Below are 18380 nucleotides of genomic sequence, written 5' to 3'. Positions count from 1 at the left end.
ATAAAAAAAAAAAATTTTAAAAGGAAATTTTATTTCAAAAGATAAAACTACCCAAATGATTTCTTAGCTGGTAAACACTAGAGGTGAAAATTCAGTTGACTATTTTGAAAACTGCCAGTTCCGGTACCGGTTTCAAAACCAAGTAACTGATTTTTCTTCTAAAAAAAATTTGGACTTACTTAACAAGAAGCTTGGAGGGCCAAAAATTTGTACTTTGGCCCAAAATTTTCGTATTTTGGGCTCTTAGGACTCAACAAGTGGCTTGGAGTTAAATTTAGAATGAGAAGATATGCTTCCCTTTTATAGAAAAACAAGTTTGGAGAGTTCTATATTTTGAGCAATGTGGGACAATTGTTAAGGAGAGAAAAAAAACAAAGAAGTGGGACAGTTTTTGGCTTCAGTGGATAGTGGCCCAACGCAAGGCAATGGCGCTTTGCCTTGCGTTGGGCCACTGTCCACTAAAGCCATATATATATAATATAAAATATAATAATATATACAAAAAATATTATTATATATAAAGAAACAAAAGTCAAATATATATATATATATATATATGCACCGGGTGCCTAAAATTAGAACTGGAATCGAGGTATCCGGTTTCAAAATCAACTCTCCGGTTTTCCCTTTTTTGGGTTTCGGTTATGGTTTGTTAGTGTTTTTTTACACCCCTAGTAAACAGGGACAAAATGGTAATTTGGCACCTTCCCACTTTTGTATAACTTTATGTAGAGACAAAACAGTCCCAGAAAAGACGAAAAAGTCCACATAAATTCTTTACCTCTTTTATTAAAGAATGACTAAAGTGCCTTTTCATCATCAATCAAAACATCCGCTCAATTACACGGTTCACAAGAAAAGGAAAAGACAAAAACAAGGAAAAAAAGACCTCAAAATCCGTTAAACAAAACTCGACTCCTTTCAAATTCAAAGGGCAAAAACGTAATTTTTAGTTAAAAAGACAATAATGCCCAACAAATTTAGTAAACGGCCATGGATTTAAACAGGGGCAAAATAGTAATTTCAAATTTAAAAAGACAAAAAACCCCTCCTTGATTTCAATATGATCAAAAAAATAAGGCCAAAAGGGTCTTTCACAATCAAACAAAAGTTACTATTTTCATGTGCATACCGGCTTTTTAAGTATAAAGAGATAAAGATAGCGTCTCCTCTGAGTTGAAAAGAGATTGAGGGCGGCTTGAACGTATGATGACCACCAACGGACACGCGAGCGAATCAAAATATCTTTGGGACACGTCCATGATGTGCCAGAAGAACCCCGAACATTCTGCAGAGCTGCCACGTTGCTATTGACCCTTTCTACGTGTCTCCACGCGAGACGGCCTGAGAACCTATTTAATCAAGAGGCATTAACACTCTCTTCCATTGCTATTGTCTGTGTATCCTCAAAGCAATTGAAGTTAAAAGCAATTAAACAGAGAGCGAAAATGCAGGGCGGGAAGAATGCAGTGGGGGCTGCGAAGGAATCGGCAGCCAACGTAACCGCCTTAGCTAAGGCTGGCGTGGAGAAGACCAAGGCCTCCCTAACAGGGGCTGGCACAGGCCATCCCACTGGCACTGGCACATGCACTGGCTCCGGCACTGGCACTGGCACAGGCCATCCCACTGGCAATGGCATTGGCACATGCACCGGCATTGGCACAGGCCATCCCACCGGAACCAACCCGATGTCAGCCTTGCCTGGACAATGCCCTGGCGAGCATGTGCTGGGGTCGCACCCCACTGGCACAGGCACTGGCACTGATGCCGCTGGTGGCACAGGAAAAACCGACAAATACTATGTTTAATGTATTTGTATTGTGTTTTTTTTTTCTCCGTTTGTCTGTGTTTTTCCCGCATTTAAGGTGTGTTTTCTGGTTGACCTTATATGCTATTATGCTAACGTTGTAGTTGGGTGTTCCGACGTTTGAATTAAAAAAAAAATGATTATCCAATGTTGAAGTAGAATATATGATATGGGTTTGTAATGCTATCTCACTACTATATTGACAACTGACGAGGGTAGATTGATAATGTCGCGTGGGATAAACTCTTGTATTTTATTTCACAAATTCTCTCTAATTACTATATAGCCGGGAAAAGTTGAACAATGTAATGGTTGTATCTGATAAAAATCATGGGTAAAGTCATTAATTCGTTGCTTAAAATGAAAAAAAAAAAAAAATGATCAGTTTTAGATTTTAAATATTCTAACAAAGGATTAAAGAATAGGAGGACAATGACAATATCCTGGGATATTATGTACTGGACCTTTTACTAAAGCGTAGTAAAGTTTGTTTCCAAATGTTGGCGGGCAAAATCGATCTAGTTAAGTACTCCAGAAGTTGCGAAATGGCTTCTTTCTCTTTTTCATGCTCAACTGATTAAGCAGGGAGTTTTTTCTGTTCAAGCAGCGGTGTGTCATGGCTCTGATCATGGCAGAATCATCAAGGCTATTTCTCATATTAGCTCCCTTGTGATCCCGCCTATGGGAGCCACTAGCGGCATTTTTGGTGGCTTCCTTGACAGTCACCCTAAAGCTTCCAGTTTTCATTTTCGAAGTGTAAATTTTAGTCATTCCTCCCTCTCTGTATGACTATATCCCAATTAGTAAGCAGTAAAAGATTCGTTTGGTTGTTTCCTTTTAATGTACTGGAAAGTCTACACCTGAGCCTATTAACGTTAGCGGATATTTATACGATATTTGTTAGATATCTATATATAAGATATTATCTCAAGGTTAGTGGGTCAATTTTAATTCAACTTATTTAATTAAATAATTTAACTCTTCAATCATAATTTTTTAATTTTGTTTCGAATTTGTGTCGAGTTCAAGGGTTATCTTAAAAAGTGCAAAATTATTATGTCGAGTTTGGATCGTATTAATTAACCATAATTTGATATATTTATTTTTGTTCTGTGTTTTGTTTTTCCCGCATTTAAGCCTTTAATGTGTGTTTTATGTATCACCTTACATGCTAACGTTGTAGTACTAGGTGTTCCATTTGAATAAGAAAACAATGTCACCGACATGGACATGCATATGTATTTATGTTTAGCTTTTTAATTAGTACTCTTAACAAAGGAACTAAGAAAAGCGGACATCCTTTGGATATTATAAACTGGACATTTTACTAAAAAGCAGTGAAGTTTTGTTTCCAAATTTTGCGAAAACGATATTATTTCCTTGCTCTTGACCGTAAGAGACACTAGATCTTGGAATATGATCAGTTTTACTTTGTTAACTGTTACGTAGAATTTTGTCAACTTAATTTGATACCAAAGAGTACGTGAGTGGTCCAATATCGAGGCTCGAAAGTCCTTAAAGTCAGTGTTAGGTCTAAGAGTACTAGTAATAGATATTTAAAAGCCCTCTCCTTTTTTATATATATACGAAATCTTTGACCATATTCAAAGAATAACTTTTTGAAATCTTCCCTGCATCTGGCAATTTTCAAGATCGACCGAGATAACCAGCTCGCGCGCCCCAAACATTATAAAACATACCTCGGCCCTCTGTTCAACTTTCCTGTCATGATTACAATAAGCAAGGGTGGCATCAAATTCTTGCTGAAGTAATCTCCTCCAGTAATTAAATATGCTTATAACTTGACACCATAAGTTGATCGTTAAGAAAATATAGCATGATTTCTCAAACTCAATGTTGGGGATTATTATTTTGGCCATGTTGATTAAGGTCACATGCATCAGAGAGGGAACCATAGTGATGCTGCCTCCGCTGATTTAGTTGATGGTGGAGTTGTGCAACTTTCTGCTTCAACCTGCCCACATCTGCTTCAGCAAGAGCAAATAGTTTGAAAGGGAAGCACATGGAGGAGTAATAAGCATATAGGCATCTAGCCAAGTAGAGGAGCAGCTCAAGGAGATATGGATCGATCAGGCCACCAAACTTAAGACCCAAATTTTCCTTTAATAAATCAGCCAACATCCTCCACAATTACGACCTAGAATCAAATACCCACAAGAATTTAAGGCTACTAAAATCAACACAACAATACCTAGAATCAAAAGCTTGCCCTCTCTCCCTCTCGTGCACTCTGTCTCTCTCTTCCTCAGCACGAGAGCGAGAGAGGGCAAGATGTTGAGAGAAACAGAGGGTAGAGAGAGACGGAGCTGTGACAGAAATTGTAGAAAAATGGGTTCTTCAAAGGGATAAATTTGTTATTAATTATTGATTATAGTTGGGTTTTATTGTATTGATTTTAGTAGCCTTAAATTCTTGTGGGTATTTGATTCTAGGTCATAATTGTGGAGGATTTTGTGTTGATTTTTGGTCTTAGCCGTTTGGTTATCAAAGGTTGGGAATTGTTGATTTTTTTGGGTTATTCTGATTGTTGTTCTTGGCTGAATTTGGGTGAGCTTTAATTGTATATTTGAGATGAGTTTTTAATTTGGGTTTCTAAAGGTGCTTGTTGGGTTGTTTCTCTCTTCCGCTCAAAGAAAACAAAGGAGGTGAGGAAGAAGAGTAGGTGAGAAATGAGAAAGAGAAGGAAGAAGAAAAAAAAAAGAGAAAAAAAAAAAAAAACGGTAATTTTTATTTCAGAAGATAAAACTACCCAGATAATTAGCCAAATATTACTTTTATATAAAATAACTCTTTAAATGTATAAAAAATCTCCTATATTGGATTAGCCAAAAGAAAATATAAAATAGATATTTGATTGAAAGAGTTAAAAAATAAGCTAAATGTAGCAGCACTTTTCATGAGAGCTATTTTATTTTTTATTGTTTCTCTCATCTGTTTTTTCTTTTTTTTCAAATCTTTTTCAACTTTTTATCTAGCATGTTCTATTTTTTCCAAAATTTTTCCCATTTTTTCTCACATGTTCTCTTTTTCTCAAAATTTTTTTCACTTTTAATAATATTTAAATGATATAGATAAAAATATAGCTAATTGAATGTAGGAGACCTTTAAAAATTAATTAACTAAATTAGATAAAGTGCGTTTTAAAAAGCTATTTTACATAAAAATTTGGCTCTTTCATTGAGAATACTCTTAGCTGGTAAACAGGGACAAAATGGTATCTTGGCACCTTCCCACTTTTTATACAACTCTAATGTAAAGACAAAACAGCTCCGTAAAAGAGGAAAAAGCCCACATAAATTTCCAACCTCTTTCATTAAAGAAGGAGTTAAGTGTCTTTTGATCATCAAATAAAACATCAATTACACGGTTCACAAGAAAAGGAAAAGACAAAAACAAGGAAAAGACCTCAAAATCCCTTAAACAAAACTGGACTCTTTACAAATACAAAGGGCAAAAAAGTAATTTTATCTAAAAGACAATAATGCCCAACAAATTTAGTACACGGTCAACGGTTAAACAGGGGCAAAATAATAATTTCAAATACAAAAAGACAAAAAACCCCTCCTTGATTTCACTATGATAAAAAATAAAAATAAAAAAATGGTTAAATACTTGATACCCCTATGGGGTTTTGTTGTTTTTTTTGTTTTTTTTTTTTTTCATAGAGTTTGATTTTTATTACAGAAGGTCCTTGTGGTTTTGATAATAGACAAAATTATTTCTTCTGTCAGTTGACTCAACGGAAGTTTACGTGGACCAATCAAATGTTGACACGTGGCACCTACTTATTTTTTTTTTTTTTTAAAAAATAAAATTAAAAAAAAAATAAAATTGGAGGTAGCTCCCTTGGCCATTTGGAAGGGGGTGGCCAAAACCACCCCCAGGCTCCATGAGCCACCCCCAGTACCCACTAGGGGTGGTTTCGGCCACCGCCATTCGACCAGATGGGGGTGGCCAGGCCACTCCCGTGGCCAAAGGCTGTGGCTCGGCCACCCCGAGTCACCCCCAAATGGCTAGGAGCCACCCCCAATTTTTTTTTTTTTTTTAAAAAAAAAAACATTTTTTTTTAATTTAAAAAAATTTTAAGTAGATGCCGCGTATCAACATTTGATTGGTCCACATGAATTTTTGTTAAGTCAACTAACGGCCAACTGACAGAAGGACTAATTTGATCTATTATCAAAATCACAAGGACCTTCTGTAATAAAAATCAAACCTTAGAGGAGAAAAAATAAAGCAAGAAAACTCGAGAGCTATTTAGTATTTAAAAAATAATAATAATAAAATAAATAAGGGTAAAAGAGTCTTTCACTGTCAAACAAAAGATACTATTTTCATGCGCATAGCGGCTTTTTAAGTATAAAGAGATAAAGATATTGTCTCCTCTTATAGTTGAAAGGAGATTGAGGGCGGCTTAAACGTATAATGACCACCCACAGACACGAGAGCGAATGAAAATATCTTTGGGACACGTATATGATGTGCCAGAAGAACCCCGAACATTCTGCAGGCGCTGCCACGTTGCTATTGATCATTTCTACGTGTCTCCACGCGAGACGGCCTGAGAACCTATTTAGTCAAGAGCAATTAACACTCTCTTCTATTGCTAGTGTCTGTGTATCCTCTCAAAGCAATTGAAGTTAAAAGCAATTCAACAGAGTGAAAATGCAGAGCGGGAAGAATGCAGTGGGGGCTGCGAAGGAATCGGCAGCCAACGTAACCGCGTCCGCTAAGGCTGGCATGGAGAAGACCAAGGCCTCCCTAACGGGGGCTGGGGCTGGCACTGGCACTGGCACTGGCACTGGCACTTGCACTGATACAGGCACAGGCACAGGCACAGGCCATCCCACCGGAACCAACCCGATTTCATCAGCCTTGCCTGGACATGGCGCTGGCCAGCATGTGGTGGGGTCGCAACCCACTGGCACGGGCACTGGCACTGGTGGCACAGGAAGAACCGACAAATACTAAGTTTAATGTATTTGTACTGTGTTTTTTTTTTACTCCGTCTGTGTGTGTTTTTCCCGCATTTAAGGTGTGTTTTCTGGCTGACCTTACATGCTATTATGCTAACGTTGTAGTTGGGTGTTCCGACGTTTGAAGTAGAATAATATGATATGCATGGGTTTGTAATGCTATATTACACCACAATCTCACTACTATATTGACAACTGACAAGGGTAGATTGATAATTTATTCCACAAATTCTCTATTACGATTCGTTGCTTAAAATGAAAAAAATATGATCATTTTTAGCTTTTAAATATTCTAGCAAAGGATTAAAGAATAGAGGACAATGACATCCTTGGATATTATGTATACTGGAGCTTTTACTAAAACGTAGTAAAGTTTGTTTCCAAATTTTGGCGGGCAAAATCGATCTAGTTAAGTCCAGAAGTTGCGAAATGGCTTCTCTCTCTTTTTCATGCTCAACTGATCAAGCAGGGTGTTTTTTCTGTTCAAGCAGCGGTGTTCCATGGCTCTGATGGCAGAATTATCAAGGCTATTTCTCATATTAGCTCCCTTGTTTTCCCGCCTATGGGGAGCCACTACAGGCATTTTTGATGGCTTCCTTGACAGTCACCCTAAAGCTTCCTTCCAGTTTTCATTTTAGAAGGCGACTCTCCAATGGTTATTATAAGATAGCTAAAATTTCAAAAGTGTGAATTTTACTCATTCACCCCTCTCTCTCTATGATTATATCCCAATTAGTAAATTGTGAAAGATTCGTATGGTTGTTTGCTTTTAATGTACTTTAGAAAAAGAAGAAAAAAAAAGTCCAAACCTGTGCCTATATACTAACGTTATCGGATATTTATACGATACTTGTTAATTCTATTTCGGGTCGTGTGGACCCTAATTCGATCTATTTAAATAAATAATTTAAATTTATCGACCTTAAGCCTTTAGTTTCGTAAAAAAAATTTGAGCAACTTTATGGGATGTTTTATAGGATAAGATATTTGTTAGATATGTATAGGATATTGTCGACTCTGAGTTGAAAGGAGATAAGGGCGGGTTAAATGATGACCATCCAACGGACACAATACTCGTAGCAATTACTTCCCCTTTCATGGCAGAGAAACGGACAAGAGAGCAATTACTCCCCCCCTTCGCGGCAGATAGAGAATGAAAATATCTCCGTGACGCGTCCGTGATGTCACATAAGAAGAACCCCGAACGTTCTGTAGAGTTGCCACGTGTCTCCACGTGAGAGGTCCTGAAAGCCTATTTAATCAGGAGCCAGTAACAAGCTTTTCCATTGCTAGTGTGTGTATCCTCAAAGCAATTAAACAGAGAAGAGAAGAAGAGAAAAATAGTGAAAATGGACGCAGGGAAGGAAACGGCAGCCAACTTAACGGCCTCCGCTAAGGCTGGCTTGGAGAAGACCAAGGCCACCATAGATGAGAAGGTATATATATATATATATATATATATATATGTGTGTGTGTGTGTGTGTGTGTGTTTTCTTTATACAGTAGAAGTTGTAACAAAGGAATTTATCATATGTTATTGTGCAGTTGGAACTGATGAAAGCCAAAGATCCAGCGCAGAAAGAAGTGGCGACCAAAAAGAAGGAGGAGAGGTTCACTCAAGCTAGTCACGAAGAGAAGGAGGCGCATGCCCGCAACGCCGCTACCAAAGAGGCGGGAAAGGCTGGCAATCCCACCGGAATCCACCCGACGTCAGGCTTGCCTGGACAGGGCACCGGCCACTGATGACTGACCCAATGTGTGGTGGGGTCGCACCACGTTGTGACCCACACCGGCACCGGCAGTACTGGAAGGACCAACATATCTCATTATTATTGTTCGATCTATGCTTGTTTTCTTATTTTCTCCGTCTGTGTTTTGTGTTTCCCGCATTTAAGGTCTGTGTTCTGGATGACCTTACTTGCTAGTTGACCTTGTAGTTGGGTGTTCGTTCCATTTGAATAAGAAAACAATGATCATGAAATGTTGAAAAGTGCATATGGGTTTGTAAAGCTGTCTCACGGACATGCATGTCACTATCAATTAATCTTAAAATTTTTTAATCAGTACTCTTTAAAAAGGAACAAAGAAAAGAGGTCATCCTTGGGATATTATTAAAGGTGACAGATTATCGATTATCGAATTTAAACGAATTGATATTATTTGGTAATTGGCTAAAAAGTTTATACCGATAAACTGGTTGATCGTTAATCAGCTGATTAATAATTTATTATCGAAAAACTGATAGACCATAAGGAGGCATAAATATAATTCTTTTTTTTTTTTTTTTTTTCATAATATACAGCCCACAAACAAGCTCCTTTATTAACAACCCAACCCAAAACAAGATTTACTCTATTATGATTCATAACTTGTCTTCAAAACTGAAACGTTTTGTATAGCTGTTAATCATTATTGAGAATGCTTGCCAACTATCTCTTCTAACTGACGATGGCCATACACGTGTCCCCCAATGCAAGATATTTTCACAACTCCTCTTGCACGCACACTTTACTTCTCCAATCTCTTCCGAAGCCTTAGCCACACAGCTTCTATCCTTCTTCTTCCAATCCCATTTTATTCTAGGTTTAATCTCAAATTAAACCCTAAAAACCCGTTGCATCTTGGCCACCATTAGAAACTGGACCATCATTTCCTGCTACCCACAACTGATATCCCATCTTTCTATTTCTGGTTTCTTGACTTCCATCTTGTTCTTTTGCCTCAGTTTCAACACTACTCACACAATGTTGGCAGATGATTTCCTCCTCATCCTGGACTTGTCTCTTGGCCTGCTTCGTTTTCTCTCGCACAACTTCTCAAATGCCAGAGACATAACTTTAAAACGAAACCGGTTTAATTGATTAAACCGGTTTAACCGACCGGTTTAATGATCATTGATATGACCGATAATTTTTGGTATCATTTCTTATTGGTCGGTAATCGGTTAGGAACCGATTAACCGATAACTTATCGGTCGGTAATCCCTATAATTGGACCGATTTTTTGTTGTTAGGTAGAATTTTGTCAACTTAATTTGATAATATTAAAGACGTTCTATGTTCATTTTAAAAAAGTAATCTATAACATGTTGTGTTATAAGTGTAAAAGATTTTTAAAGCTGCTACTAATTTAATTTTTTTTAAAAAAAAAATGGCTGACGTTTCAATCACAAGAAATTGATATATGCTTTTTTTCATTCTACCAACATTTATTATTATTATTATTATTATTATTATTTATTATTATTTTTTTAAATCGAGATGATAAGGTGAAAAGATGGTGGGGAGAATGCATTGTAGCATTCCTCCAAAGAAATTATAGTTTTAGGGGTAATTATATTTTCCCCACATAAACTACATGGTACTTTCGATCCATAAACTATCAATTATGACATATGATTTCATTAAACTATCATTTTATGATAAAAAGCTCACTTCCATAAGTTAAAGAGATTAAAATTGACGGTCAACGGTCATGAATAAGTCATGTGTTATTTTAAATTTTTTTCTTTCACTTTTGTCCTTACTTCAAACAAATAAAGTTTTTATGTTTAGAGGGTATAAACGTCTTGTTTTTGGTCTAAATTTGGTCTAAAGTGAGGACAAAAGTGAAAAAAAAAAAAAAAAAAAATTTAAATGACACATAACTTATACATTTAACTAATAAAAGATGACTTTTTATCATAAAATTGTAATTTGATAAGATGAAATATCATAATCGGTAGTCAATAAGAAAAAATAATGACATACCATTGTAGTTAATGGGCGGAAGATAATTATCCCGTAGTTTTAACTTATTCTTCGTACATGAGCACATGAGTGGTCCAATATTGCGGCTCTAAAGTGCTTAGAGTCAGTCTTAGCCTCTTAGGTCTAGGAGTACTATCAATAGATATTTAATAGCCCTCTCCCTTTTTTTTTTATAGATATAAGAAAAATTCTAAAAAAATAAATTAAAAAAAAAAAGAACAAGAGGTATAATGCAGTAGGTTTTCTATTCTTCTCTATGCATCGGGAAGCATTGGGGTTTGGGAATGTTATAGAAATTTAGCTTTGCAATAGCTTTTTTATTTATATTTTAATACAAATATTTCTCTTCCCTTTCTCATTGCCCAATTTTTTTCTAGGAAAATTTTCCTCAAAACTTTCGAACTTTCACTTAATTTAAAATACAATTTTAAACTTCAAAATCTCTCAATTTAATGTTTTGAACTTTCAATTCCTCTTAATTTAGATTCTTTCGTCAATTTTAGCCGTTAAAAATACAAAAAAAATCAAAATATCACTGATTTTTTTTTTTTAATAAATAAAACATTTTAAAAGTTGAAATTTTATACAAAGTCAGTGGTATAAATGTCATGTAACGTTTAAAATTTGACATTTGATCTGAATTGAGAGCAATTAAAAATTTAAGAGACTAAATTAAGAGATTTTAAAATTTATGGAGAGTTTATCAAATTGAGTGAAAGTTTAGGAGTGTTTAATAAAGTTTCCTTTTTTTTTTATAACATTTAAACACAATCCACAATCAAAGTAGTAAAGGAATTTGTATTTTATAAAAAATAATATTTTAATAATATATGCAAAGATTAGAAAAACTATGGTAGAACGTATTTGGATAAGGGAAAAAAAAAAGGTTTTGTTCCTTAAATAAATAAAAAATCAAGAAAGAGCTGTTGTTAGTGTCCTAAAAATACTCATATTCAGCTCAACAAAATAACCAAAAAGCTATTCCGACTAATCTTGTAGCAAGAATTTCTCAACAAAACTTCACATCCAGTTCAATAAAATGGCTAAAGATTTGCTGTAGTACTACAATAATCAACAAATAATAAAAAAAAATAATCATGTTCTCTCTCTTCTTTGAGAATACGAAAAGTAGATTAAAAAATAATATTTTAAATGAAAAAAATGAAAGTGGATAATTAAGGTTGTTAAAAAAATAAAATAAATAAAATAAATAGTTAAAATGCTAGCTGGAAATAGGTATTTAGATAAAAATAAATAGCTAAAATAAAAATAATAATAATAATTCTTTAGCTAAATATTTGCTAACCTAGTTGTGAGTGCTTTAAGCTTCTAAGATTCATTAATCAATTTCAAGGCCTGCATATAGAGGTGGTACGTGGCTGTTAAGCCAGACCCACTCATTTCTTACGGGCTTCTGTTTTTATGGGCTCGATAAGTATGGTGCCATAATTGAGTACCTATCAATAGATATTTGGAAAGAAAGGGTATTTTAGTACACGACATTTGGAATTGGACCTGGGCCCTGATATTTGAGGTCAACAAATAAAGTCAACGAATCTCAAATGTCAAAAAGAGAAGAAAACACTGGTGGCTGAAGTATTGGTTATGGTTAAACTTGTTCTTTATAATTCTGGCATTCCTAATAGTTTGAGAAAATTAAATTGGATGTGGGGTTTATGACAGCGCAATCAAATCCTTATTGTTGAGTCATTTGGTAAATATATGCAAAAATGAATATTATAAATATTTTTTAAAAAAATACTTCTTAACTATAAAACTCTTGCAAATGTATATTTATTATTATTATTGATATTATTATTATTATTAATATTGTGGAACCTCTCTAAAGTGGAACCCATTCGGATACCTGCAAACTGCAATCGCTCGCAAACCATTGGTATCGCTTAAGTGCAAACTTGAACACAAGACCTCTTAAGGTATAACATAATGGAGGGATATATTTATTGATCAATCATTGTTATATTACTAGCTTTTTGTGGATTTCTTTGACCGTCCATGTGTTTAGGATTGCACCAAAGCCCACAACCATTATAATCGAAGATCGAGATCCCTTACAATTTAAAATATTTTCTTGCTTAAGTGCAAACTTGAACACAAGACCTCGCAAGGTATAATATAATTGAGGGGTATATTTATTGATCAATCATTGTTATATACTAGCTTTTTGTGGATTTCTTTGACCGTCCATGTGTTTAGGATTGCACCGAAGCCCACAACCATTATAATCGAGGATCGATCCCTTACAATTTAAATATTTTCTTTTACTCCTGTCCTTTTCTTTTTAGGTAAGAGTGGGTCCTCCAGGCAATAAAGCCTTTCTCATAGCACCTTGTTATTATATGCGTAGAGAAATCATCAAACAGAAGCTTTGGAGCAGAAGATAATTGAAGATTGTTGTAGTACTGGCGGGGAGATAAAGTCACAATACCACGTTAAGCATTAACATTAAAAAAAATAAATCCACTTTTAGAAGGAAATTTATGGATAATAAAGCCTAGACAAGAATCCCAAAAATTCAGATGTCATAACCTCATCAAATCCACTATGTTGCATTCAATAACGACAATTCAAAACAGACCTCCCACTAATACAACACTGCATAACAGCTAAAATTCCATGAACTACTAAAGGGAAAACCACAAACTAAGTCTTCAAACTCCTGCCTTACGCAATTCAGCACCACCATGAGCAAAGTGACATCTTTCTCCAAAAGTGCAGGATCCTTTAGTAAAATTTTCACACAGCTTAGTCTTATAGTTGCTTCCTGGTGAAGCCGCTGCCCCAGGCATTCCATGGGATTTTGGAGGGCCAGAGACTGAAACGGTCACGATTAGCTGTCTCACCATGGCACTTGCTTCCTTGATCTGTTCAAAAGTCCCCTCAAGTTCAATGTTCCTTAGATTAGGATCAGACTCGTGTTCTCGAATTGAAAGCTTGGCTCCTGTCTGCCGACATATCTGCTTGGAATTCACACCGCCCTTCCCGATGATGGCTCCAGCAAGCGAAGCATCAACACTGATTTTTGCAGTAGCTGAGGCACCAAAGCTAGCAGCAGGGCCTGGTGGGGGTGGCTCCATACGAGCACCCATTCGGCCTTGCATATGTCCCATGGCACGCGGATCCTCATGGGATGGAGCGATAGGCTTACCAAGTTCCCACTCATTATGAGCGAAATAGCATTTGTCACCAAATTTGCAGCCTTCAGCAGTATTATACTTGTTGCACAAGCGAGTTTTAACTGAAGGTGTAGAGCCATTAGGGGTGGCTGGTGGCCCAGACATGTTTCTAGATGCTGAAGGAACGGCCGGGGCAAGATTCATCATCTGGGCCACAGCATTATAACCACCGGGAACAAAATGCAGAAAGTGGCAGCTCTCACCAAAGGGACAGCCGGCAGTGCTGCAATTCAAAGCATAACATGTCAAGATCACTCTAAACATTTTTTTTTCATAAGTCTGATCACACTAACAATTGATAGCAAGATACTGCATCTGAAGCAAAGTAAAAATCAAATCCCATCACAATAATGCACAAGATTGTTATGTCCGACAGAACTTTTGGATACTGAAACAAGTAAGGCCAAGAATTACCACTGGACTAGAAGCTCACAAAAACTAAAAAAGTTAGGTCACAGTTTCATAATTTATTAGATGTCAAACTATACTGTCGGTAGCTTATTCCCTAAAATATTCTGTTGCCTACCAAGGTTCTAATAGTAGTGCTTCAAATGTAAATAAACCACACTCTGTGCACTTCCTTTCTGTGTTTTCAGATTGTTGTAGGAAAAAAAAAAGGGGTAAAGTACAAGCATAGACCATATCGATAGAGAACCAGATGACTACCCATATATGGAGAAAAGATAGGTTTATTATGAGGCAGTATTATCACAAAACTTTGGATGGGGTGGATGAGAAAATTCTAAAAAATTATTCATATAATACAAATTGAAGGTTACTGCATCTAGCTTGGTTTCACTGGGCAGGGAGTCAAATGGAATAGATCTAAGACGCTATAACTGATATCACCAGAAAGTAGAACTAAAGGATTAGTCCAGCATTTTCCCCATGAAGACTGTAAGACAGCACAGAGAGTTAGGTAAAGGCACATGGTTATGCCTCATTGCCTTGCTAGGCTTCTACGACAGATACAGATAAGAGAAGGCAGTAAAGCATGGATAACGTGATATCTATGCATATAAAGGAAACATCAACTAAAGGCACATGGTTATGCATTTACCTAGGTAAAGGCACATGGTTATTCCTTGCTAGGCTTCTAGGACAGATACAGATAAGAGAAGGCAGTAACGCATGGATAATGTGATACCTATGCATATAAAGGAAACACCAACTAGTCTTAGGGAGCCACACAGAACTTTCTCAGAAGACAAAAGGGTTTGAAATTCAGTAAACCACAGGCAACAATCTATTTCCTTCTTGATACAATATTAAAGTGAGTTCCCCCATTCTAATCCCCTTCTCCCTAAATTGTGATTCTGTCTTCTTTTAAGGAATCCATTCCTTTTTTGAAAATCAACCCACAAAAAGGTACTAACAAAACAGAAGATATTGGTTCTATTGTTATCCAGATCTAGTGACAACAACCCTCTCGGAAAATGTATAGAAAAAAAAATTACACAATGCATTGGTACCCCACACAAACATATCTAGCAATTAATACAAGAAAAAAACAATCCACAACGTGCATATAAACTTTTTTCGTGAATTTAATGTTACAATAGTATTTGGGAAAAAAAGGGGCTGCCTACTATTAAACTACCACTTATCCCAAAAACTTAAGCTTGTAAGAAAACATGAATTTAATTATCTAATTAATACTTAAACACCTGCTACTCACAAGACATTCATAACACATAAAGAAAAGAATATATACTGAGAAAGAAAAGCCAATATATTAGCACACAGTGCTGCTGAAAAGGACTGCCGGATCTTGTCCCCCCCCCCCCCCTTTTTAATTCTTCTCTCTTCTCATAGAAATAAAGAAAAAAGATCCCGAAATGCGGGAGAAAAAAATGTATTGAAGGTTACTTTAAAAAATAAAAATGAGAGACCAATAGACATATCTTCATGGCGTATTTAATGAAAAAAATGTTTGTCTTGCTGTGCATGGAATGATAGATTATTTTGACATACCTGAAAGCGATTTATCACACTTCAACATATTAAAATGTGTATCTTACCAAGGGAATTTGTGGGTTCAATTTCTGTAACAATCCACTTAAAGATGGAGAAATACCATTAGATTATTTCCACCGGATTGGTGGGGAAGTTCTTGGACTTCAATTTAGCTATAAGGTAGCAGTATAAATGAATTACAAGAAAAAATATCAATTTCCATGTAACTTCCTTAATGCCAACTTTATTCTGGCAAATGGTTATCTTTTGTACGTCATTAATAACAGCGCTATTCTGTTAGACTGCACAGTATGTACCTGTATAAAAGCTATGAATGCCCAGTTCATTAGTGAAGGTTCACAATTCTTATCTTGTACAATCATAAATTACATTCTTACAGAAATTTAAAAACATTAGAAGATAAGACTAATCTCAAAAAGTTTCTTTAGATGAGAAAAGATTTGAACCTGAAAAACTTGGTGCATGGCTTCGATTTGCTTCCTACACCAGTTGAGTCCATTTCTGTTACAAAAAATTAGTTACTTTTTCTCAGTTAATATTCCTCTGGATTCTTCCTCTAATTGTTCTGGAGATTTCAAACTCATTACTCTTAATACCGTAAAATTTCACTGACAAAGAAAGTTCCTTTCTACAACAAATGTCCAAATAATCCATGACAAAGCATTCGTTAAGTTAAATGCAGGTAATAAGTAAATTTGGTGAATTAATCTTCTTTTTTTAAAGGTGAAAAAAGGTAGTTTTAACTTTCCAATGCCCTCAATAAAGAGGGAGTACTAGAGCTTTAAAATTTAGGTCAGCCTAAGGTAATTATCAACTAGAATAAGACCCAATTGACAATTTTTCCAATAATTGAGGAAGTTGTTCATAAGAAGTTTTCTTCTCACTGTTTTGCTATTTCAGTCTTCAAAAACTCAAAATCCCAAATGAGTTTTAACCGGATTTGTTTTGTTGGTAAACACGATTAAATTACAAAATTTTATTTGTATAAATAGCCCCCATATATAAATACAAAATTGTACACCAATCTTTTAGGTAAAAACCCGCACAAATATAGCTGACAACTTCTTAAATACCGCTACACATACATGTAGCTAATTAACTGAAAAAATTTAACAAACCCAGAAGAAAGCAAAAGCAGCTTAGCGCACGAAGACAAAGAAATAATTACACTCCAGAAATTTTTACCACCCCAGAAGAGTTTCTCATCAACCAAACAGAGTAGCAAATGCATAACAAACCAGAAGCACATAAAAAAGCCAAAATAGGAAGAGAAAGAGCGTGAAGAACCTTGCTTGGACTTTTTGAAGCCGCCATTAGCGTTCAACCCAGCTTCAGTCCTCCCTCTCTTACGAGTATCCATCGGTGAACCTCACAGATCCAGATCCAGACACAACAATTCGAAATTCCACAGAGAACCCCAGAGAACACTTCAAGAACCACAAAGAAACCACAGCCCCAAGCAAAAACGGTTTTACTAACGAGCAAAAAACACCCTACCCTAACGCTAACCCTACACGAGGGTTTTTGTGGCGGAGAAGAAGCTTTGGCGCGGTGGGCTTTGCCAAAAGAGAAAGTGGGAAAGGTCGGGAGTGGGATATTAATTAATAAAACCGCTATTTATAATTATTATTTATTTTTAACTTTTATTAACCACTGGCAAAAATTAATCTGTCTTTGTTTGCGGGTTTGTTCCGTAATTAGGTTTACGGAGGGGTTGATTGCAACTTCAGATTCCGCGCGCTTCGGTAAAAAATGAATTAGGCTACGTCACGTGCGTTGACGTGAGGTGAAATTTACTACTGTTTTTAAGGAAGCTAGTACAAGTTCGTAATGTTTTCGGCCTTTTTCTTGGGAGCCCGTTGTGCTGGCCCGGCCCATCATTAAAGTCCATTGAGTTTGCAAGCCACTATAATAAAAGGAATGCTATTTAATAAATTCTTAAGCAATTTTTATATAATTTAAAGAGCTGGTTTTTAGTGACACATCATTTTCATTTTTTTTTTCCTGAGAAAAATATAACATTTTATTCAATAATACCACGAGCATAACGTTCTTACATCACAGAGCAACGCTCTGAAGCAACCATAGCATAAAGCTACAAGATTACTAGGTTTAGTACAAGATTTGAGATTAATCCGCTAACCCATGACTAAAATCAGATTTAGTACTAGATCTGTGATAGACAGACTCAACCAAATGCATGGATAGCAATTATTCCTCGACCCTGAGAGTGGAAAGACTCTCATGCCGAAACTCTTCCTTTTTGACCCGAAGGTCAGGATAATGATCACATCCACAACCCAAAGGTCTGGACTAAAACTAATTAACCCGAAGGCGAGCCTTATTACAAGCCTAACAAAACAGGGAAATTAAACAATACAGGGAAAAAACACACGTCAAAACACAAATACATTTTAAAGAAGCAACAGAACAAGAAAATAAAACAAGAAAAGAAACAGCACACTCCGATCACGCACACGCCGAGAACCGAAAACCGAAGGGGCGTTGGAAGCTCATCGCGGCGGGGACTCGTCGAAAGGCCCAATAGTGGACGGCGAACAGGCGCAGAGAAGACTGGCAAAACAGGACCTGAAAACAACCACAAACAAGAAAAAAACGGAAAAACACAAGGAACCACCAAAAAAAAAAAAAA

At 36.0% G+C, this 18380-nt stretch overlaps 2 protein-coding genes across 3 annotated transcripts; one reads left to right on the top strand and one right to left on the bottom strand.

The window, feature by feature from the left end:
- Positions 1–6424: 6424 nt before the first annotated feature.
- On the top strand, positions 6425–8799 carry LOC132162107 (late embryogenesis abundant protein 46-like). Of its 2 annotated transcripts, none has more exons than XR_009438201.1 (2): positions 6425–8240; positions 8350–8799. XR_009438201.1 is itself a non-coding variant. In XM_059572364.1 (2 exons), the coding sequence occupies exons 1-2, from the start codon at positions 8154–8156 to the stop codon at positions 8545–8547; spliced, it is 285 nt and encodes a 94-aa protein (XP_059428347.1). In that variant the 5' UTR covers positions 7736–8153; the 3' UTR covers positions 8548–8799. The 2 variants fall into 2 exon arrangements, 1 of the variants encoding a protein (XP_059428347.1); XM_059572364.1 differs by having other exon boundaries at positions 7736–8240.
- A 4278-nt stretch (positions 8800–13077) lies between these two features.
- On the bottom strand, positions 13078–17313 carry LOC132161844 (zinc finger CCCH domain-containing protein 14-like). Its single transcript, XM_059572046.1, has 3 exons — positions 17015–17313; positions 16174–16228; positions 13078–13973 (listed from the first exon to the last, which is right to left on the bottom strand). Exons 1-3 carry the CDS (start codon positions 17085–17087, stop codon positions 13226–13228), a joined length of 876 nt encoding a protein of 291 aa, XP_059428029.1. The 5' UTR covers positions 17088–17313; the 3' UTR covers positions 13078–13225.
- Between the last annotated feature and the right edge of the window lie 1067 nt (positions 17314–18380).

The sequence above is a fragment of the Corylus avellana genome, chromosome ca9, assembly GCF_901000735.1.
Source record: "Corylus avellana chromosome ca9, CavTom2PMs-1.0".
NCBI classification, from domain to species: Eukaryota; Viridiplantae; Streptophyta; class Magnoliopsida; order Fagales; family Betulaceae; genus Corylus; species Corylus avellana.
This window is presented reverse-complemented; position numbering and strand designations above follow the sequence as displayed.